This window comes from Megalobrama amblycephala, linkage group LG15, assembly GCF_018812025.1.
Source record: "Megalobrama amblycephala isolate DHTTF-2021 linkage group LG15, ASM1881202v1, whole genome shotgun sequence".
NCBI classification, from domain to species: domain Eukaryota; kingdom Metazoa; phylum Chordata; class Actinopteri; order Cypriniformes; family Xenocyprididae; genus Megalobrama; species Megalobrama amblycephala.
Genome location: NC_063058.1, coordinates 35,482,645 through 35,505,713, shown reverse-complemented (window position 1 = coordinate 35,505,713; position 23,069 = coordinate 35,482,645). Strand labels below are relative to the sequence as shown.

Sequence of the window (23,069 nt, the reverse complement as noted above, 5' to 3'; positions counted from 1 at the left end):
TGCATTTCTGATGCTCAGGAGGAGAACAGCGAATCCTAAAGCAGGGTTTGTCAGCTCTGGGCCTCAAGATCCTCTTTCCTGCAGAGTTTATCTCCAGCTCTAATCAGTTGAGAACCCCTGGTTTAGACTTTGATGTTAGTGCACCTGTCACTCAAATCTGTGTCACTGCATCTGTGATAAAGTTCACACGCGTCACTACAGGAAGCAGAAAGTGTTGCATGGCTGCTCGGCTCTGTTTCAGCTCAGAGGAGGAGGATCTTGTGGTTAGGTGCTGTAGAGTCAAACACAAACACTCAGTGATCTGAAAGTGAAGGAAAAACAGACTGAGGAGAGAAAATAACAGAAATGACATTTTCCCACTCACTTGAATATTCACACTATATTCACTCTTGAATATACTGAATGATACAATCGATAATCTTGATGTGGCTTTACAGACGGCAATACGATTTGTAGTTCTTCTCATTTTCCTACTATGTTTTAAAAGAAATAGACGTCAAACACAAGATTTCTGGTTCTACATCAGCTGACGAGGAAACATTGAAGAGGACAACAGGTAAGAGAACAGATGAATATGAAAAAATTATTTATATATTGGATCAAAGATTCCTCACAGAAACACATCTGTCAGGATCAATTAGTAAAATGTAAAAAAATTAATTTGTATTTTAAAAGTTGATAACTCAACATCATTTGCCTAACCTGAGTGTACAGCTTCTGTCTGACTTTGAGCAAGACTGAACAGAGAATTAAACTTTTAAACTTTAGTTGATCGCAGCACTTAAAGTGCTCTGTGGTGAAAATCAAATTTTTAATGTTGTTTATATCTATGTGGTGTTTTTATAATGCTTTAAGTGTGCAAATGTGCAAATTCATAAGTCAACACCATTGCTGAGTATTTTATATTTAAAACTTCAGTGAAAAAGACCCGCGGTTTGAAACCACTGATATTTATGACAAACAAACTACCTTGTAACCGGCAGGCTTTAGCATATCATTAACTGTGACTGCTGTGAAGCAGGAGAGCCTCGAGAGAAACCAGGTTATCCTGGAATATATTTCTGTTGATATGAAAAATCGTATAGATTTAGCAATATGGCGGGTCTATGATGTATATTACGATGTGATGACGAACTATATGCCTTTCTGCACTGATGATCTGAGTGTTCAAAGCGTTTGTAAGGATACTGATTGTTAGAAGCTGTCTGACTCTCAGATGAAGAACAGAACATGGTTTTTGTAACATTAGCATCTCATTATTAGCTGTTTGATAATGTAGTCAAGCCAAAGGCTAATCATATTAATCACTGTGTCCGACAGAACTGTCGCAAGGGTCAAGTGTGCGAGCACATAAGGCCTCACGCCAAAGTAAAGTGACAGCTGAACTTACAAAAAGACAATAGATAAAGTGCATGTTTTTGTCCTTCGAAATATTTTAATACTATAAAACAATATTGCTCTGAGCGTGAGCATGTGATAGTGATTCATGCGCATATGTCAGTCAGTGTGGAATCACATGTCACGTTTGGAGAGAGCTTTATTCAGTCCATTTCAAATTCTGAATCTGGCCGCCTCAAACCATAGATATTACCTGAGAAGTTCAGCTAAATATGCTAGAAATCCGCACTCATTCAAGGAGGAGCATTTATTGTACGGACAGAGAATACACGAGCGCCTGCAGGATTTCATCTGAGAGACACAGGAGGATCATCAGGTGATTCAGTGAGAGAGCAGTCCAAACCAATGCCAGTGGATTCAGACGGTTTTACCAATTCAGAATTTACAACACAATTTAAGCGTCAATAAAAATGTGAGCAGTTCAGTTACACAGCTGTTAAACTGAATATATGTGAAGAGAAGCAAGCTTTTTTCTGAAATATCCACAGCACAGACAACAAATTGTTCTCACAACAGTAGACTCTCTGAGCTGACATGAGTGAGTAAAAAAATAAAAAATAAACATGGAATATCAACCAACTAAACAAATGAGAATGGACAAAGAACAACATACATGACAATAATGAACTAAAAATCGTAAGCCGGGTGCACATTTGTCTAAGACAAATTTTGAGAATCCTAAACGATTCCTGTAATCCTAGGCTAAAAACTGTAGTCTTTGATCGCTAGTTTGACATGTTCACCGACAGCCGATTAATGACCGTTGGGATGAAATTCTGGCAGTGTCAGAAGATTTGGCACACAGTCCTGCAGTGTGACTTTAATGACAAACGTCAAATTGTCTTGTCAGAGAGGAGGACAGAAGATGTACAGATGTTCAGTAGTCATTACTGACACTGTCTTTTAGTCAGAAACAGTCTTTGGGTTTGATCAAGTTCCTCTAAAACATATTTCAGAGCCTGAAGACACAGAAACCCAGAGAGGATCATTTCCAGAGTCTCTCAATGAACACCCAGATAAGCGGTAAGAAATAAAACCTTCATCTGATCTGAAAATCCTCCTTCCATAAAGCTTGTGAATCATGATCTGAAAACTCTTTCTCCGTCTCTGAATCCATGAGGAGATGTGAAGCTCCTGCTACAGTAAAGCTCTGATGCTCACGTTACTGTCTGTGTTTGTCACAATGATCTGCTTTGTTTTCTGGTTTGATCTTCATTCAAACATTTATATTTGGGTTGTTTTCTGAAGATGGACATTATTAACACAATGATAGATGACTTCTCACATTTCATCTCATTGCTGTTAAAGCTGATGAATATTGATTGACTTGTGTCCAGATCTACTCATTTTTAAGCTAGTCAACATTTGTTTCTGATCTCGATGGACACTCAATGGCTCTGTATGCTGTAAGATCTGCTGGATGTGTTTCTGAAGTTTCTCTGGTCAGCTGGATTGACGTCAGTCAGTGTTAATAATGTGTTTCTTACTTAAGGACACTGTGGGCTGGAGAATCAAGGCTCCTGCTGCTTGAATGCAGTTCTTCAGACGCTCTTCATGACGAAGGAGTTCAGGGAACATGTCGAGAGGTAAAGAAACGTCTTTCACTTCCTGCAGTGGAAACAACTGCTGATCAATAAACACTCAATGTCTTCTGTAGTGTTTCATCTGATGATGACTTCATTAAAGAGCTGAAGAAATTGTTCAATGAATTGGAGACACAGAAAAATGCAGTTTCAGCAGCTGGGATCACAGAGAGCCTCGGCATTACAGACGGTTGGTCTCTTTTATTGATGTTTCCAGCATTCAGTCAATATTCCTGTTGATAAAAGTTATTCAGTATCAGTGTTTGATTATGTGCTTCTCTCCATCAAACCCAAGTTCATAAAGAACAAGATGCAGCAGAACTTCTGCATTTGATCCTTAAAAAGACTCCTGGATCCTCTGAGGTAACTAGTTTCTTCTGGATTATTCTGTCATCTTTTGTCTCTTTCATGAGGAGCATCAATCATCTCACAGCAGTTCAGCTCTGGAAGTGTTTCTCCAGAGAAAGTTCAGAGAGTTGACTTTTATTAGGGGCCAAGCCCCGAAGGTGTGTAGGCATCTGTTGTAATCGTTGGCATTCTTTTTAATTATTCTGCTTCTCTCTGGAAGTCTATGGCAACCCATAGAACCGTATGCAGGAAAGTTGTGAAATTTGGCACACAGTTAAAGGACAGTCTGAACTGTGTCCATAGCAAATTTGGAGTCTCTAACTCAATCCCTCTAGCGCCACCAGCTGTCCAAATTTGCACTCATGTTTATGTTAATAACTTTTGAACTGTAAAGGTTAGAGACAAATTAAAATTTGATAATTTTTCCACCATTTTGAATTTTTTGAAAAACCTACTTTTTCGAACTCCTCCGATTTTCATGAAAATTGAACCAGATCATCTTCAGATCATGCCGAAGAAAGTTATTCAAAAGAATTAAAGTTGATTTCTCAAACCGTTTTCGAAAAACATGCAAACAAATTTTACGTAGCACCTGCGAAAATAGATATTATGCTGTATCTCTGCAACGCTTTATCATATTCAGACCAAACTTGGTACATGTCATCACAAGCATGACCTGAGGCAACCTCCAGCGTTTCGGCACAGTGCCACCTACCGGTTCGGAGATATGAAAAATAGCTTTTTTTGCTTATAACTTCTGATGGGTTTGTCCAAAAATCATAAATTTCAAAATGATATCCAATTTTCCCATATCGGCCATATTGGACATTTTGAATTTTATGCTAAAATGCTGTATTTTACGAACACAATTGCGTATCATTATGAAACTCAGTATGGGTCATCAGCACAATACCCTGAAGGAGCCTGAGAAGTTTCGGACCAGCGCCACCTAGTGGAGAATCTTTTTCTCATATGTTTATAACTTTTGATCTGGTTGACTTATTTTCACAGGAGTCACATCCTTAGACTCCTGAATCCGAGTCCAACGATACCAAACATGCTAGGTTTCGACTTACGGTTTGTGCGGCATGGTGATTTAGCGCTTAAAAACGATTGCGAATATGTTTGAAACCGTTTGTCCGATTGAGACGAAACCAGCATTGGAAACACGGAACCTAAGCTGGTTAACCACAAGTTTCAGCCCAAATGTCAAAATTTTGATAGGAAGTGGCAAAAAAAAAATCAAAACAAAGTCGTCCATGGGTCATTTTTTATGATCTCTTACATATAAATGTCTAAACTCCAAAACGAAATGAGATACTTGCACCAAATTTGATACACACATGCATGGGGTCACCCTGAGCACACACACACAAAAAAAAATGGTGGGATTGTGCCTCTTGGTGGCGCTATAATTGAACAAAACATGAAATTTCCATTAACTACAATACAGTATTATTATATAAAATGCTATATTATATGAATGCATTTATGTACCATTACGAAACTCTGGATTTGCATCATCATCACCATGCTCTGAAGGCACACAATAGGTTTTGAGATGGCGCCTCTTTATAGTCAAATTGTATAATGAAATTTTTGAAAAATGCTAATAGCTTTAAATAAATTTTGCCTATTGTAATGAGACTGATCTTAACTAATTACGTGGGTCATGCTGAGAACATTGATGCCAATTTTGCCATAGTCAGCCAAACTTTCTGTGAGTCATTTTGATTTTCTTTAAAAACATACTTTTTTGAACTACTCTTAAACCGTTTGTCCAATTTTTACCAAAATCGAATCGTATCATTGTCAGACCATGCTGGTAAAATGTTATGGATTTCATGTTAATAGATGAAACCATATTTATTTACCACAGCAACAAATTAGAGGCTTAATGCCAAAATGACTCTTGAGGCTGTATCTCTGCAATGCTTTTATACATTGACACCAAACTTTGCGAGTGTCATTGTCACCTCACTCTGACCATACTTCATTGATTTAATCACAGCGCCACCTATTGGTCGAAAGAGATGAACCAGTAAATCTTTATTATTGACTGTATTTGTGATTTTTCAGCTCTTTTGCCTAAAATGATCTTAATACGTCTTTAATTGCTCACTGTTGCAGTTGGTCTGATGCTCCCAGCCATGTAGGCTGGCTTCTTGTGCTGCTTTTGTGCTTGGCCCCATAATTACTGCTTGCAGCTATATTTTAGTTTTGATCTCTTTCACTGAGGCCTTCTGCTTCTTCATTACCTGCACAAACTTACTTCACATGGATCCTTGACTATCATTTGCTGACATGTGACATAAATAAAGGTTTATGAGCAGTCTAATGTGATGGAGGCTAAACTGAACAAAATGTTCTCATTACAACAGATTTACTATGCTTTACTATGCTTTACTATGCAAGTTTTGCATGGAAACGGCCATGAGCAATTTTTTTTTCACAACGTTGTCCTATTTTAACCCTCTGGAGTCTGAGGCTGATTTGGGGCCTGGAGAAGTTTTGACATGCCCTGACATTTGTGCTTTTTTCAGTTGTTCATAAACATATTAATGGGAAAAGTGTCATTACACTGTATTCAGCACAAACTAGGCTACCATAATATGTGAGGAACATGTATGTACATGTTTGTGTTTTTGAAGGAATAACGTTTATGCGTGGTTATTGAAAAAACAAAAAACTTAAGTCACTGAAATAAGCCAAAAAATATATATTAAATCTGTGTTCACAAGACTTCTGGGTATTGGAGATTGTAGACTAGAGTTTTTGCTTCAAAATTATGTAAAAATTATCCTTCCTACTCCTTCATATAAAACAATAGAGAGATTTAAATTTTCTAAAACATCTTTGGTCAAGAAACACAGTATGCGTGGAGGCGTGAATAATCATGAATAATGGATGATTCTCACCTGAGAAGACATAAAGAGCTCTAATGAGCTGCATAAATAATGAGCTCTTTCAGTCAGGTAGGCTGTGAAAAAAACCCCTCTGTGATCATGTCTCAAGCTCATTATGGTGTAAATCAAACATACAGAAAAAACAGAAATACTGTGAAATATTATTACAATTTAAAATAATGGTATTCTATTATATTCTTTAAAATATAATGTATTTCTGTGATGCAAAGTGTCTGAACAATTATGTTACCTCTATGGCATTTCATATAGGCTTTTAGCTTAAAAGCATGCACATTTGGAGAAATATTGATGGATTCTCGTATGTTTATGTCAATTTTCTATACAGAGGAGTAATATTTATTCAGGATTTATTGTCATTACTATGAGTGCTGGATACTGTGTTTTCAATTCATACTTGCAGCCGGAGGGCGCTCTGTGCACCTTTAGTCCACAAATGCCTGCTAAAGAAGAATAGGCAGGAACTAACCGAACTAACAGAGGCCAGAGATCGCTAACTATGGCTATTCAAAACACTTTTCAAGACAATAAATACACGATTGAGACGATGTATGCATGTATTGTCTCAGAATTTGCGTCTGAATAGCGCTGGCTCCGTGGGTGTGGCCGCATTAGCGGATAATGAGCTGAATCAAGGACTTCTGACATGGCTCTCTTTTCATACAGATTACATAAACACAGAATGTTTGTTTTCGATTTGACTTACACGATTTAAAACCTGACATTTCATCGTTTTTTTAGACATAAGTCTAATTTTTTTGTGATTAGTATTCACTAAGTTACAGTTCATTTTCTGAGAACTATCAGATTGGACTTCGTTCAGAGGGAGACGAGAGATCATGCATCATGTTAGTTTTCTTTATTTTGCAAAAAGCACAACATTTTGTTTTTACTCTGAGTGTACACAAATAAAAGAAGATATTCAACAAATTAAAATGGTGTATAACTCTTAATTGTATGTGCAACATTGACGGAGTATTTTGAGTCTCTTTCACACTGGTAAGAAAAAAACCGCGGTGGTATCGCCGGCGATACCTCAGATCTCAAAGTGTTAATTTGGTAGGGGCCCAAAACATTCCATGCCAGCAGGCACGTGCATACATAGACAAAAAAGGGGCTTGAGCACCTGCCCTTTTTCTCCCTCGAGAGAAAGTGCCCTTTTTTCTGGGGTGCTTTTTTTTTTTTTTTTTTTTTTTAATAAATGAATATATATTCCTGTTTGCGCACAGCTTCCCTGTCAAACAAATATATTTACTGAATAAAACAAATAAAAAAAAAAGGTCGGCTTTGTCGAGTTCAGATGCCCTCACTCCGCGACACGCCATTCATGCCTGCACGCACGCACGCACGCGCGCCACGCCCCACCTCACCTCACCTCGAGTTTGCTGCTGGCTGAAGACTTGTGACAACTATTCCCGCGAAAATGCAACTGATGTCTGGCGATGAGAAGCGAAAAAGAAAAAAAGCCCTAGATGGATGCATCCCGTGCATTTCTTTCAGTTAGGCTAGCCTATGTTCACAAACCTGAAAGTTTTGGCTATTTAAGGCTTATTTATACATTTAACGCTGCATTAATAGTTTGACCACCATCGACACATCTGCCTGATTTGATACTAATGAAATTTATGTCATATTATAATTTCAATCATTTTATTGTGCTATGCATTGCGTTTTGAACCATGGTAAAGATATCGGTTGGGCTGTCAATACCAGAAGAGGAGCATCCATGAACCACATTCTTAGACAGTTTTCTAAGGATGCATGGTTTATTAAAACTATTTAAAAACCATAATACAGCATCACATAATGCTATTCTTAAATCTACGCTTACACGGGATAATCCAGCTACTGGACTCACTGGAGTCTAAGGGGTTGAAGCTGTCTCATCTGGCTTGAAGGACCACTATGGGTTTGAACTAAGTTGAAATTTCTAGCTCATCACCTAGCATCCTTTCTGATGTCACCATTTATTTGGACCATTATTTGCTCCTCAGAATCACAACCTGTTCTTCCAGTGTTTTTATCATCGGACTCACACTTGGATTGATATGGTACAAACAACACCACTGTTACTGTCTTTACAGTGTGTCCAATCATTGAGCTCTAGGAAGCCTCCAGAACTGAAGTTCAGTTGTGGTAATGGGCGCTGTGTTTCAGACACACTGTAAGCAGTAGATCAATCACAACAGACTGGACCATCTGACCAATCAGAGCAGAGCAGGCACTTGGAAAGAGGGGTTTAGAGAGACAGACCCTGCGTTCCATTCGGAAGGGCTCATCCCTATGCCCTAATCCCTTCAGAGGGTTTACCTTCCGGAGTGAGAGCTTCGAAGGGATGAAGGGTTTAGGGGTCAAAAAAACTCTTCTTTTGGAATGCACTTCAGCGTCATCTTAACGAGACAATCAAGGAGGAGTAGATTGTGCAAGCTGCGCCCTTTGTTTAACGTTAGTTTATTTATTTATTCACTCATTTATTTATTTATTTATTCTAGGTTTATCGCACCATCTATGTATTTTAATCATCTGAATGGACTGATAAGGGAGCTGTAAAGTATTTTTGTTGAAGTACAATGTCGTTTTGACCATAATAATGTACCAAATCTAACTCGTATAAATATTACAGTAGTATAGAAAAATACTATACATACATTTATAGGTAAAATCGAACTCTGAGCCTCCTGACGCCAAACATCTTCCTTGTGCAAAGGATCATGGGGGCCCGAGGTGTTTCTTCAGTTGTACCCTTCGAAGTCCTTCATTCCGAAGGGCCCTTTGAAGTGGCCAGTTTTGAGCACTTCGGTTTGGAACGACCCTTCAATATGGCGGCCATGATTGTTTTCACTCCGAAGTGCCCTTCGGAGGGCGATATATCCCGTTTGGAACGCACCATGAATCTTTGGATGCGTCATTTAAGAATCATTGAAAAATGTGGTGATGTGCAATGTATATAATGAGAAAATGAAAGTGTTTTTGAGCTTTGATGCATGTAAACCTGTTTTAGGAGACTTCTGAAACAAAATTAGGAACTTCTTGCGTAAAGCTGGAAGTAATGAAGGATAATGAGTCCTCATCTGCCAGTGAGACCCTGCCATGAGTTTGGAAACCATTATTTTAAACTGCTTATTGAGACATTTAATGTATTCTGAAGTCATATACTATTTGTGGGTCTTCAAGTTCTTATATCAGGTCAAGTCACTTTTATTTCTGTAGCGCTTCATACAGTACAGATTGTGTCAAAGCAGCTTCACTGTAATAATCAGGAAAATATCAGAATCAATGATGGAAACTGGAGATTCTGCTGTAAAGCAGCTCTACAAGACTGTCATAATTCAGCTCAAATTCAGCTCATGTCTCCTGCTTCTGTTGCCACATTTGCCCTTTGGGGTCTGATGCTTTGTTAAATTGAGTATCAATTAGGGCACTGCTTTATTTAAAAGAAATATATTTTATATTGAATTACCACCCCTCAACCACTTGTTGTCATGTGACACAATTAAGGTTTATGAGCAGTTTAATGTGATGATTATTTTAATTATTGTGATTATTTTAACATGATTAAAGAATGATTAAAGCATGCATATATCTGTGGTCATAATTAAATCTTTGACACCTTTGTAGATTTTTAAGGGCACAATCAAGACCACAATAACATGGAGGCTATGCGGACACAAGCAAGAAAGCTTGGAGGCTTTTCTCTCATTGACAGTCTCTTTTAAAGACTCTCAGGATGTGGTAAGCAGATCTTTGCTCATCTGAATTACTCTCTAAGAGTGTTTAAATTCTCTCAGTAGGGCTGATTCACTAATGTTTAATGTTTACGGTGTTCATACTGATTCATCAATCTTATGATGAAGCCAATAGTGACATTTAGATTCATTATTCATTCATTTAGATTCATTAAATATAAATATTTGGTCACATGTTTGTTAAAGTGAACCTTTAATTCAAAAACATAAAAATAGCATTTAATTTAGTTCATTTGAGCACTTTCCAGTAACAAACAAAAGCTTTTTCTTATCCAAATAGCGCTCATCAAGCTTCATTAAGCACAGCTGATTGGTTCCTGCTGTATCAGCTCTCTGCTCAACCTTCAAACACAGCATTTGCTGTAGAAGTTGCAGCTGCCAATATGAACTACACATGAATTACTGGAGCAGATCTATAGAAAGCCCCGTACTTGCTCTGTAGCAGCAGCAGCAATGGATCTATTCTGCCGAAACCAAACATATCAATATTATCATATCCATTACCATGCAAAACACTCATTATTAATCATAAAAATGAGGAATGAGACTCAATATGTCATATGTATCTAAACAACATTGATCTTTGCTCCATTGCTCATTGAAACATGGCTTCAGTGGGACTCTGTTGAATATATGTCTATATTTTAAATGTGTATTAATGTACAAGCACGTCACAATAATCGAAATGATCAGTGCAACAGTGCAATCTTATTTATTTATTTATTTTGAAATATTTCTTTCCATTTAGGAAGATGCTGTAGAGGCACATATTGATCAAATGTGTGGAGAGTATCCGTTGAATTGTTTTCATTGTAACAGCACAGGCTGTAAAAAGGCAAGTATCTTTTCTATCAGGTAATATCTGTTTCAATTAAATAATTTGTGAAATATAGTGTGGATTGATTTACATTTAAGTAAATCAGTTTAAAATGGCTCTGTTAACAGTAAAACTGCAGTACATAAACTCTTCCATACTTTAAATAAAAAGAAAACACACAATAGCATTTAAGCTGAAATACTGAAAAGTTATAAAAACTGGGTCATTAATTTAATAATAATGCAAATACTCTTTTCTCTTTTGATTGGTCACAGAATCCTCATGTGGTTGTAACATATACTTTGTTTGGGTGTTAAACTAGTTAGTAATAATTTGTTGTTGATTTGCATCTAATTGTTCAATGCTGTATTTGCTTCATGAATACTTTGTGAAGAAAGAAAGCACAACTAATTCATGCTGTTGTTTTCATATTAAATTATTGCAGTGTAATATGAACTCAATTATTTTCTCAACAGGAAAGTGAGATGATCAACTTTCCAAAGCTACTGATTATTCAGTTGTCCAGGTTTGAGAAGGTCTCATATGGCTACAGAAAAAATGTTTGGAAAGTGATCATTCGTCCTCAGATTAAGGTACTGAAATAATTTGTGCCTCAGCCCTACAAAGTTTAGCTCCAGCTTAATGAAACACAATGATCCAGCTAATCAAGTCCTTCGGTCTCATTTGAAAATGACGGGTCTGTGTGCTGGAGCAGGGTTGGAACTAAACTCAGTAGGGCTGTGATCCTCCAGGAACTGACTGAGGTATCAATATATTTTTGGATGCATGTGTTGGATGTCTTATTGACCCTTCTGAGTTCACTCATGAGCGGGTTAGTAGAGAACTCAATGACTCAAGCTGCTCGTGTCCAGTAAGGGAATCATCCTCACTGTGAAGTGCTGGAGGCTCCAGGAACAGTTGAACACACCTGCACTGCAGTGCCGGGAATTACAGTTACACCCCATAATAGACCTGAATGATCAATGAAGACCAGGAGTCAAAGCTGAAGTTCAGTCAGGTGACAGGATTTACTGAAACAGAGTTCTCCACACTTTCAAAGACTGTAGAAAACCAGTAAGAGATCCAGCCTCAAACTAACGTAGAATACAGAAACACTAGTACTTACAGTTGAATAATCAGTTAATTTTGTAATGAACCCCCCATCGGCCTAAAAACAGAATCCAACAGCTTGGGTGAAGGTCTAATGCGTGTATGTCTTTTCAGCACACCTGTGAAGTTCACTAATTTTTAGAATTAAGTTTCTCCAGGCCTCCCTGCCCAGCGTATGCAGAGTTACTGGAGGTTATGGATCGCGCTTTGGGCAGGCTGCAGCTGCTTTGGGAGCGCGCCAGGAAAGAGACCGTGTGCGGTCGGCTCAACGAACGGTTTCTTTCTGACCATAACCTGGTAACTCCAGTGAGCCTTCCATTCCTTCCCGATCTACACTTTGAGATCGAGAGGGCATGGAAGAACCCATACTCGGCTCATGTCCATCTACATCAGCGAGCGAATTTCCCTGATGTTGAGTAGTTGAGCCAGCATGGGTATGTGTTGATGCCCCCTATTGATGAGACATTTGCAAACTACCATGTAGCCAGTAAAAGTTTAGGGAGTTTGGGGCAAAACTGAAGTTATTTTGGCTAGAATGATGACATGCAGGCCACAAAATGGCTGCTGTTTAGCCACCTGTGTTTAGAGTAGCTTCTCAGCTAGTGTTTCTCTAGTATGGTTTGAGCCTTAATCGGCCGCCTTGCACTGTTGGCTTGTTGAGCTTCGCTTTGTCTCCTCTTATTTGAGAAGATTTAGAGTGAAGCCCAGGCTTTTGCTAGGTGTGTGGCCCAGTAGGCCACAGCTTAGCGGTCTAGGCTAGAGCTAGGTTAGGTGTTTATTGTCTTAATCACCCTCTGTAATTACTATCCCTTGTTAGGTTGTATATTTCCTAGTTCTGGCCTCCTCCTGAGGGAATTTACATTCAAGTTTGAGTTACAGTGCTAGTTTTTTAGCTTCCGTCCTCTAGGGCTCAGTACAGATCTATAAGTTCTGTTTGGTGAGAGCATTTATCCCCTTTGGATGGCATGTATTTACAAAGCATTCATTTGCTTTGAGTTCTAGCCTTTGCCCTACATATATGTGAGCCTTACTAACTAGTGCTGCCACAGGTTAGCACCTGTTCTCATAATAGTAGGCTGTTTTGGCCTCTATTTAAGAATGTGGTGACTTTTGTACTCCCCGGTTAGGGTTTGTGTTTCACTGAGTGCATCACCTGTTGGATTGCACACTCAGGCTGAGTGTAGAGAGTCTTACTTTTAGTTTGGTCTCTGTTAGCTCCCGCTATGTGATCATTGCACACAGCTATATTGCATATAACTGCAGAAGTCATTGGCTCCTTTGTCTTTAGCCTCCTTCTAGTTTGCAGCTTTCAGGTGCTGTTGGGATATGGTCATGAGTTTGCTCACGTACATTAACGCTGCCACAGGTTTATGCTTGTGTCTGTTTGAGGTTGTAGGCCTCCCTTAGACCATGTTAGCATTTCATTGTATCCTGTATTTATAAGTTGGTACATTGTCTGTTGGAATTTGTAGACTTAGCTCAGGTTATGTTAAGCTAGTTACCCACAACTGTTTGTTGGGTCTAGAGTTGGTCTCCCTTATACCTCTAGCTGGCACCACGTATGGTTGGAGTTGTAGGCCCTATTTAGGCCTCCTTTCAGGCTACGTGTTGGCACAGTTTTGTGTTGGTATTCTGTGACTCTTCACCATGGGTGGGTCGTGATTGCCACTAGCATTTGCTTCCTTGAGCATGGTTTTTCCTTTAGTTCTAGTTGAGCTAAGTAGCTACCTCGTAAATAACTTGGTTCTATTTTGCTCCTAGAACTTTAGTGACCACTAGCTAGCGCCGTGTGTTGACAGGTAGGCCTCCTTTGAGAACATGCTGGTGTATGTTAAAGTGTACTCCTCTTGCCGAGAGTTAGTTAGAGATGCTTTACTGAGTATGCTGCTGGCTGGCCAGGGCCCCAGGTGACTTATTAACCTCCTTGTAGTTCGGTTATTTGTTCTTCCTGGAGCTTGAAACAGGCTGATGCAACATGTCTGACTGAGGTTATACTGTAGGCCCGTTTTTGGGCCTTCCTTAGTTCATGATGGCGTATGTTGTACTCCTCTTGCTTTAAAGAGTAAAAGGTTCTTTTACCAAGTGCACTGTTCATTGGATTGTGTTGGATGGACTGTCATGTGGGCACTTACAGTTTATCTGCTGTTACTGAAGTCATATGGTTTGTTCTTGCTCCCAGCAAGCTGGATGTTCAGGTGTGCGGCCTTGTCAGGCTCTTGGAATTCCCACTATGTGACTAAGTATACTAGTGTGATATGTAGTTCTCTTTGCAGAATTTTGTCATGTTGTAGACCCCTTTCCGGCCTCCATGATGATGTGCCTACAGTATGGTCTGTCTGTTAGGTTGAGCTTTGTACTCTCCTTTAGGGTTGTTTCTGTAATTGTGCTTAGCTTCCTAAGCTGATCATTGGTTGAAGGCTTCTATGAAGTCTTCCACTGAGGGTCAGCCCAGGCTGGTTTGTGCTCCCCTGTATCAGGGTTTTCTTAGTGCACAGCCTCCTCAGTGCAAATAATCAGACACTGAGTAGATCCTAGGATTGAGCAGAGTATACTCCCCTCAGTAAGAGGGTTAATAGCATTCAGCTGAGTTCTGCTCTCCAGGATCACCGTCTATACGCGTGGGTTTGAGTTGCTTTCTGCTCTTTTTGCAGTCGCTCTTACTCGCGGTCTTCTCTGAAGAATGCGTTGTTGAGACTCTGTATTCAGACAGGGTTGGCCAAAGACTAGGTTTGTCCTTTGTCAGACCAGATCGGCCTCCCTGGTGGCATTGGGGTGACTATGTCCCCCTTCTAGTGAACACAGAACAAAAGGAACAAAGATCTTAAATACACAGAAACAGGTGTGTGATTAATCAGAAACCATGGAAACTAATAATGACCACAGGCCTGTTGCATGAAGCTATAACAAACTCAGTTTCAGAGTAGGTTTGGATTTGACAAATCCATATAAATAAGCTTGTTATATAAATATAAGCTTGGTATAAACGTTCTCTTCTGTGAGTAACTCTGAAGTGCATGCACCTGAAGGTGTGACACGTGCAGCAAACACAAACACACGGAAGATGGAGAGCGTCAGCTTGATTCACTTCTCACAAGAGAGCCATGAAATTCACTTCTCTCCTGAAGATTAAGAGATCGTTATGAAAAATATAATGAAATTAAAAGTTTTTACAAAGCAGGAGTAAACACTGCTGCAGTGAAACTTTGAGAAGGCAACTGAAAGAAAATATCTGACTAAATAAATGCATGTCAATCAAACTAATAGGCCTTATAATTTACATAGTTTCACAAAGAGCTCAAAAGATGTAATCTTAACCTGTTTTAAAGCTGGCGATCCAGACACATAATCTAAAATACAGGAAACAGGTCAATATCCAGGCTGGCAACCCAAACAAGTAAGAAAATACAGGCCATATATCCAAAAACCAAGAGACATGAACCAAGAATAATGCTCAGAGATGCAGTAGTTACACTAGACATGCAAGACTTAACAAAGAGTGACTGAATGAACCAGGTTTATATAGGCAGACACTAACAAGCAAATGAGCAACAGCTGAATGTAATCATGGCTGATTAGTCTGGGCAGTGGATTATGGGAAATGGAGTCCATGATAGTGAGGCCATCAAGGGCACTCCTGTGGCCTGTTGCACAGAGCCGATTTCAGTAACTGCTGGAGTGGATTTACAATCCTTCTTACTGTATTATATAATGAACTGGAAATCATAATGTTATGAGTCTGTTTACTTCGGAGTGACAACAATCATGGCCGCCATATTGAAGGGTCGGTCCAAACCGAAGTGCTCAAAACTGGCCACTTCAAAGGGTCCTTCGGAATGAAGGTTTTTGAAGGGTAAAACCGATGGACACTTCGGGCCCCCATGATCCTTTGCACAGGGAAGTTGTTTGACGTCACAGAATGGGTACAGGAGGCTCGGAGTTCGATTTTACCTATAAGTGTATGTATACCATTTTTCTATACTACTGTAATATTGTAATATTAATAGATTTGGTACATTATTATGGTCAAAACGACATTGTACTTACTTTACAGCTACCTTTATCAGTCCATTAAAATGTTTCAAATACACATTATATTTAGGATAAATAAATAACTAAACTAACGTTAAACAAAATGCGGGGGGGGGGGGGGGTTGACCAGCGAACAAAATGTGAGGCAAAGGCACTTGTTTTCATTTTCTTGTTAAGATGACACAGAAGTGCGTTCCAAAGAGTGTTTTTGAGCCCTACATCCTTCATCCCTTCAAAGCTCTCACTCCAGAGGATAAACCCTTTAACGGGATTTGGGCATAAGGATCAGCCCTTCTGAATGGAACGCAGTGATGGTTAATCTTCAGAAGAGAAGTAAATTGCGCGGCTCTCTCACGAGAAGTGAATCAAATTTCTGCCAAGGTAACAGGTGAATGCACTCAGTGAAACACAAACCCTAACCGGGGAGTACAAAAGTCACCACATTCTTAAATAGAGGCCAAAACAGCCTACTATTATGAGAACAGGTGCTAACCTGTGGCAGCACTAGTTAGTAAGGCTCACATATATGTAGGGCAAAGGCTAGAACTCAAAGCAATTCTCCATGTGATTGGCTGTTAGCTGCACGTGTCACACATTCAGGTTCACGTGCTTAAAGGCAGGAACACATCAAGCTGACGGTCAGCCGCCGGGCAGTTTTTGTTTGTCAGCCGACTACGTTTTCTCAGTGTGTTCCTCACCATTGGCTGAAGTTGATCCCCGTCTGGCTTTTTTCCGGCTGATTAGACATGTGGAATCGGCGTCGGAGCTCCTTGGTCCGTCGGGTCTTCTGATTGGCTGTTCAGCTACTGCCACCTGCTGGTTCGGAAAAGCATTTTATCTTACGCTGGATTTGTCAACTCTAAACCTACGCTGAAACTCAGAGTTTGTTCAACTAGCTTCATGCAACAGGCCACAGCTGGTGATCCTGACTTTATGGCATCAGAAACAGGCCACTTGACATGTCCAGTTTGGGTTTGTGATCTCTAACCCAGAATAAATCCTGCTCTGGAGCAGGTTATCTATGTAGCGTAAGTTACCATAGCAATAAAACCTGCTAAACAGTGGCATTATTATTGACTGGGTTCCTCCTGTTATATTGCAGGTTTCCTCTCAGACATATGAACTCTATGCCATAGTAAACCATTGTGGCACATATGATGGTGGATACTATAATGCAGACATCAAATGTGAAGATAAAATCTGGTATCGATTTAATGACTGCAGTGTCTCAGAGGTATTTATATATTTATATGTGTAAGTTATGCACAGGCTTTGTGTCACTGAAGAATCAGTGTATATAATCTTTCATGTCGTTTTTATATAATTACTCACATCTCATGTTATTTTTTTTTCCCTTAGAGTCCTCTGAAGAGCGTCTTCATAAACGAGAGCTCCACACTGCAGGTATCAGTGTTATTTTCTGATCAGCAGCTTCTTTGTTCATGACAGATATTATTGTTTTAGTGAGTTCAGAACAGATCTTAAAGTGTCTGTTTCTTCACAGGAGTTCATTTGCCTATCTACTCGTGTACAGACGCAGAGAGTAAAGTGAGTATCACAGTATTTCATTAGGATAAATTTGGATAAGGGGACAAACCATGGGGAAATTTGAGCTGTGGTGCATGGTTAAGATATCTCTGGATTACAGTCAGGACACTTTCCAAAGGGGAAATTTGAACTGCGTTGCATAGATATCTCCAGAAGGGGGATTAGGGCTGTGTGGTGCAGTTTGAGGTGTCTTGGCAAAAGGGGAGATTGAAACTGTGTTTATCAGTTTGAAGTGCCTTAACAGGTAGCAGTCCTGTTGTGTGAGGAAGATCCATTCGGATCTGCTCTGATGGATAGATCCGTTTAGATCCACTCTGATGGACAACAACAACAACAACAACAACAACAACAAACAATTACTCACATCTCATGTTATTTTTTCCTCAGTGTCGAGATCCCCACACTCAGCTGAATCTGAATTATTCTCATATTTGATGAAGTTTGCATCATTGATTCAGTTATTTTCCTCTTTATTACTGTGAAGTTGATTTAAAACAGTCTGTAACATGAAACATATTCATGCATTTATTCATCTTTCATGTTAATCATTTAATGATTTATGGCTTATGATTTATCCAACATTATCTCTTGATTTCATATATTCATGTACTCTACTCCATATATTAATCCTCATCATATTTTCAAGTGTTTACTCTTTATTGTACTCATGTTATGGTTATTCTTTCATCTTTAAGATAATGTATTTCACTGTATTCAGTTGTTCGAGTGTTTCAGTGTTCAGGTTATGTCGACACGTTTGTGGTTAGATATCGGACGCCTGTCCATGTACTGCAGAAGTGATGATCATTTTGAACTTGATGTACCTTTGTATCAAAATATGTCTGTTTCCATCTCTGCAGACATGAGATAATGCAAGACCTGCTTCTGCTTCTTCTCTTCTACCTTCATTTCATTCTGCAAACATCTTCCTTCTTCTGTTCTCTCTTTCTCTATATTCAGATCTTCACTCTTCATCTGTTCCACACAATACTCTGTATTTTATTATAAACTATTATTTTCCTCAGTCATTTCTTTGTCTCTGTAATTTTTACTTTATTATTCCTTATTTAGATTTGATCTCTGACATGATTTGATCTCTGGACTGTCTGGATATATAAATAAATAAAACATAAATAAAAGTGAATTGAGTATCAGGGGCAGTTCTTACTGATGTTCTCATCAATCCAGAGTCAGAGTTTCCAAGACTGTTTAACGTCATGAACAGTGTAAACTGACCTGTCAATCATCCTGTCACCATAAACTGACCTGTCAATCATCCTGTCACCATAAACTGACCTGTCAATCATCCTAAAACTGACCTGTCAATCAATCTAAATAATAAACTGACCTGTCAATCATCCTGTCACCATAAACTGACCTGTCAATCATCCTGTCTCAGTTTACACCCCTCTCTAATACTAATTTGTTTTATTTATTTATTTTTTACATTTCTTTATATATATATATATTTATTCATTATTTTGGCAGCTTTGGAATCCCGTAGAAAATATGAATCATACTTAATCATACTTAGTTCAGTGAATAGGCCTGATGTTGCTGATCACAGTGTGAATACTGAGAATTATAGTAAATGACAGAACCTGGTCATATAAAATGAATTAATGAAATTAAATGTATTCATATTACCAATCTGGAGGAACACTTTCATATAAATGAACTCGTGTAATCTGAAGTCATGTGATCATCTGTGTGTTTTCTTGAAGAACAGCTCCATCTGCTGGTCATTCATGAGTTCATCATGACAGTCATTGAGGGTTAATATATTTGATCATGTTCTGTTTCTTTATCACAGATTATTTCAGTTCAGGATAATGAATTAACGTGTGCAAGAATTCATGTCAAAAGCACGACTCAGCGCTCACTTAATGTATCTGAATCTACAGCAATGGTTTTTGGTTGAAATTCACCCTGTACCCTTCGCTAACGGTCTTGTGGAAGGGCCCTTCATGAAGAGATTCAGTTGTTCACTTTCGTTTGGAATAACCCTACAAATGGCGTCCCCTTCTCAACAAGCTGTTTCTCATTTTTTAGGAAAATGCAGACTCCGGTTCAGCAAGCATCTATTTACACAACATAAACAGCGGCATATAAGTCGCTGACGCCTCGTTCAAACAATATAGGTTCTTACTTGGTCTGTTTGGAAAGAAATTTATGAGGAATTGTTTTCCCTTACTGTTTAGTTTTTGCCTGATCTTAGCTTGAACAGCGGCGGTTGTGCGATTCGAAGTTCACCACACTCCGGAGTCCGGCGCGTCCGCTCTCTCTCACAGCCATTTAGCGCTTTGCAATGTTCCTAGGCAACCGATCCAGTCATGTGACTTGCGTGCATGCTGTGGTTGTAGGAGGCGCTTACACACGAACAAAGAAATAGCGCAGACACAGGGTATATGTGCACAATTGTATAATAATAATTATAATAATATCAGGATCGTTTACACGCCAGGGCCCAATGCACTCTGTCACCCTTTCCCCCCACATACAACGCCCCCGGTTGTGGTTTTATGAACTTTCATAAGATGAAATTCAAGCAGAGATCTTTGATTTTCAGATATAATCTTGCCCTCCTTTATGTTTCCATTCAGTGTTGTTGTTGGTGTACTCATGCACGCTACAATGAGACTCAGTCACTAGGTTGTTTAAGTGGGCCGGGCCATTTTGCCTCGTATTCCGTTGTTTTAAAACACAGAAAGGTGTCAACAGATTGTACCGAGGAATTCCACACGTGAGAGATCTACGCAGCCTCAGAGAGGTACTGCTTTACCTGATGATGAACTGCTGGTATTCAACTCAATCCAGGCCCTGATGACATTGGAGGTGCTCAGTGTGTTGTTTCGGATTCTGGCGCTGTACCTGGAGGTGTTTTACCAGTGGATATCTGTGGTCAGATCGCAGGCTGGTTGTTCTGCTGGAGCGTGCTGGAGATTCACCTGAGCTTCCCACGATGGCTGCCGGTCATCAAGCTGGGGCTGACTGTGGTCCGGAGGGTGTCATAGGAGCTACCTCGACTTGTCACCATGAATCGGCCGGCGAGAGGCATCGTTAGCTGCAATACTTCCAAACGGTGAACCACTGTGAAAGTAATTTGGGACTGCAGGGCAAAACCGAAGGGTATTTTAGGAGGACATTTAAATATCCGAAGTGTATCCCCAAAACATGAACAACTTGAAAATTTGCTTATGGACTCAAATTTAGATTACTTGTGTTTGTCTGAAATGTGGTTAACTAAAACTTCTCCAAGTGCTGCTTTGGCAATGCCTGGATATACATTATTTCAGACAGGATAGGAAAAATGGTAGAGGAGGAGAGCTTCTTATTTATGATAAAGATTTAATAAGTGAACAAGTTCATCTTGAATGTACTGCTGTTTTAATTACTTCATCTCTGCAAATGTTTTTTTTTTACTATAGTTGCAGTTTATAGACGCCCTCATCTTGTATTTCATTTTATGATCATTTCAAAAATCTCTTTAAAGAAGTTGATACACGTAAAGAGTGTATTGTTATGGGGGACTTTAAATGTGCCCTAGATCACTATTTAGATGTATTTTAGATGTTTGATGGTGCTCCGTGGCTAAAGCTAACATTACACACTGTTGGAGAGATTTATAAAGAATGAAGTTGTGTTTATGAATTATACAGACTGCAAGTGTTTAAAAATGAAAATAGCGACGGCTCTTGTCTCCGTGAATACAGTAAGAAACGATGGTAACTTTAACCACATTTAACAGTACATTAGCAACATGCTAACGAAACATTTAGAAAGACAATTCACAAATATCACTAAAAATATCATGATACCATGATCATGTCAGTTATTATTGCTCCATCTGCCATTTTTCGCTGTTGTTCTTGCTTGCTTACCTAGTCTGATGATTCAGCTGTGCACAGATCCAGACGTTAATACTGGCTTGAACATGGGCTGGTGTTATGTTGAGATTCACCTGTTTATCAGTGGTCTTTTGCACAAACGAGATTTACATAAGAAGGAGGAAACAACAACAACAAACTCTTATTATTCAACTATGCCAAGGTAAATTCAATTTTATAATCTAGGGCACCTTTAAAGGTGCAATATGTAATATTTTTGCAGTAAAATATCCAAAAACCACTAGTCCAGTGTTATATATTTTGTTCACTTGAGTACTTACAATATCCCAAATGTTTGCAACTATTTGTAAATCGTGAGAAAATTGCAATTTTAACCAAGTGTAACGAAGGGTCCGAAGCCAGGGGATCCATTTGCAGCTTTATTGCAGACAAATGTGGTATAACAGGCAAGGGTAAATCACCTGCAACAACTGTATCATAGACAATGCTGAAACGTAACGAGGGGACAGGCACAGGGTCGGGGCTGGCAGCAGACAGAACAAGCGGTATCCAGATAAACAGGCAAGGAGTCAGATGGGCAGGCAGTGAGACGTTGTAACAGAATAAACAATCCAGGGTCACACACAAGTAAACTATAACAAGGGTAAACGCTCAGAAATGTTGGCCGTGGCAAAACAAGACTTTGAGGTGTGTGTGTGTGTGAGAGTGTGTTTTATAGTCCACCGGAAGGGGATCAGGTGCGCCCGAGATGAGCGCCAGGCAGTGGGTTATGGGAAATGTAGTCCGGATGAATTTAGTACTCTGGTGACGGAGCCCTCAGGTGGTGATCGGAGGGAGCCACAGAGGCCGCATTCGTGACGCCAAGGCTCCGGGACGTGTGAGGAGTCGCCTGTCAGCTGCGTCATACCCGCGTTACCCTCGGTTTCTGGTTTTATTTTGTAGAAACCATGGAAACACCAAAGACGCTTTAATATTTACATGTTTTAATAGACAAGAGAACAACTGTTTTGATATATTTATAGACAGAAAAATAATTATTGTTATCTAGCTCAACACGCTTAGTCTTATTGTTTAAATCTAATGTTCTTGATTTTTTGCGAGTCTCATGCTTTACCATGCCTCAGAGAAAAACACTATTTTCTGAAGTAGCTAACATAGCATCATCAGATGCAGCTTTATTTTTAGTAACAGTAATACAGCATTTTCTCCATCATAAAATATGTTTTAAAATTAATTGCATGCCATTTATCAACACAAGCCATCCAGCATTTAATATGATATTGTAAAATCGATCTATCTTACTGCAGTGTGTAACAGTGTCTCACAGCAGCCGCCGAGCGAACGCACAGAGTAACGTTATAACATCATTTTCAACACTCTCAAATGTATCTAATATGATAAACAGAGCTGCGTTTCCTCATACTCATGACCGGAAAAGGCGACTGTGTCATAATAAAAGTCCCGCTGCTCGTGAGGCGTGTGTTGATCAATCGCTCCAGCTCCTCGTTCAGCTCCACAACACTCGCTCCTGCTCTGCTTCACACTACAGTAACGTTAATAATCACATCCATGAACATGATTTCTTCCTGAGTCCAATCCCTATTCTTTTGCACCATCCGTTAAGGTGGAGACCACATGTTCCAAGATTCCACTCTCAAACTTGGCGTCATCAAGCTACGCCTTTGTTTTGAATAGGCCTCTAGCGACATCTAGCGAAC

At 39.3% G+C, this 23,069-nt stretch overlaps 1 protein-coding gene and 1 long non-coding RNA gene across 2 annotated transcripts; one reads left to right on the top strand and one right to left on the bottom strand.

Annotated features, from left to right (window-relative positions):
- Positions 1 to 261: 261 nt before the first annotated feature.
- On the top strand, positions 262 to 18,647 carry LOC125246923 (ubiquitin carboxyl-terminal hydrolase 12-B-like). Its single transcript, XM_048158062.1, has 12 exons — positions 262 to 556; positions 2,355 to 2,421; positions 2,891 to 2,984; positions 3,056 to 3,171; positions 3,277 to 3,344; positions 9,872 to 9,985; positions 10,748 to 10,834; positions 11,293 to 11,409; positions 17,058 to 17,189; positions 17,315 to 17,355; positions 17,457 to 17,503; positions 17,891 to 18,647. The coding sequence occupies exons 2-11, from the start codon at positions 2,403 to 2,405 to the stop codon at positions 17,500 to 17,502; spliced, it is 834 nt and encodes a 277-aa protein (XP_048014019.1). The 5' UTR covers positions 262 to 556; positions 2,355 to 2,402; the 3' UTR covers position 17,503; positions 17,891 to 18,647.
- Positions 18,212 to 18,863, bottom strand: LOC125246929. The gene is made up of 2 exons (XR_007179991.1): positions 18,770 to 18,863; positions 18,212 to 18,739 (listed from the first exon to the last, which is right to left on the bottom strand). It is a non-coding gene; the product is annotated as an uncharacterized LOC125246929 (long non-coding RNA).
- Positions 18,864 to 23,069: the final 4,206 nt, after the last annotated feature.

Excerpts from the sequence above, each read along its gene's own strand:
- LOC125246923 (XM_048158062.1), top strand. Across the intron at positions 3,345-9,871 it reads AGACTCCTGGATCCTCTGAG|ATTTTTAAGGGCACAATCAA; the intron begins GTAACTAGTTTC and ends ACACCTTTGTAG. Across the intron at positions 9,986-10,747 it reads TTAAAGACTCTCAGGATGTG|GAAGATGCTGTAGAGGCACA; the intron begins GTAAGCAGATCT and ends CTTTCCATTTAG.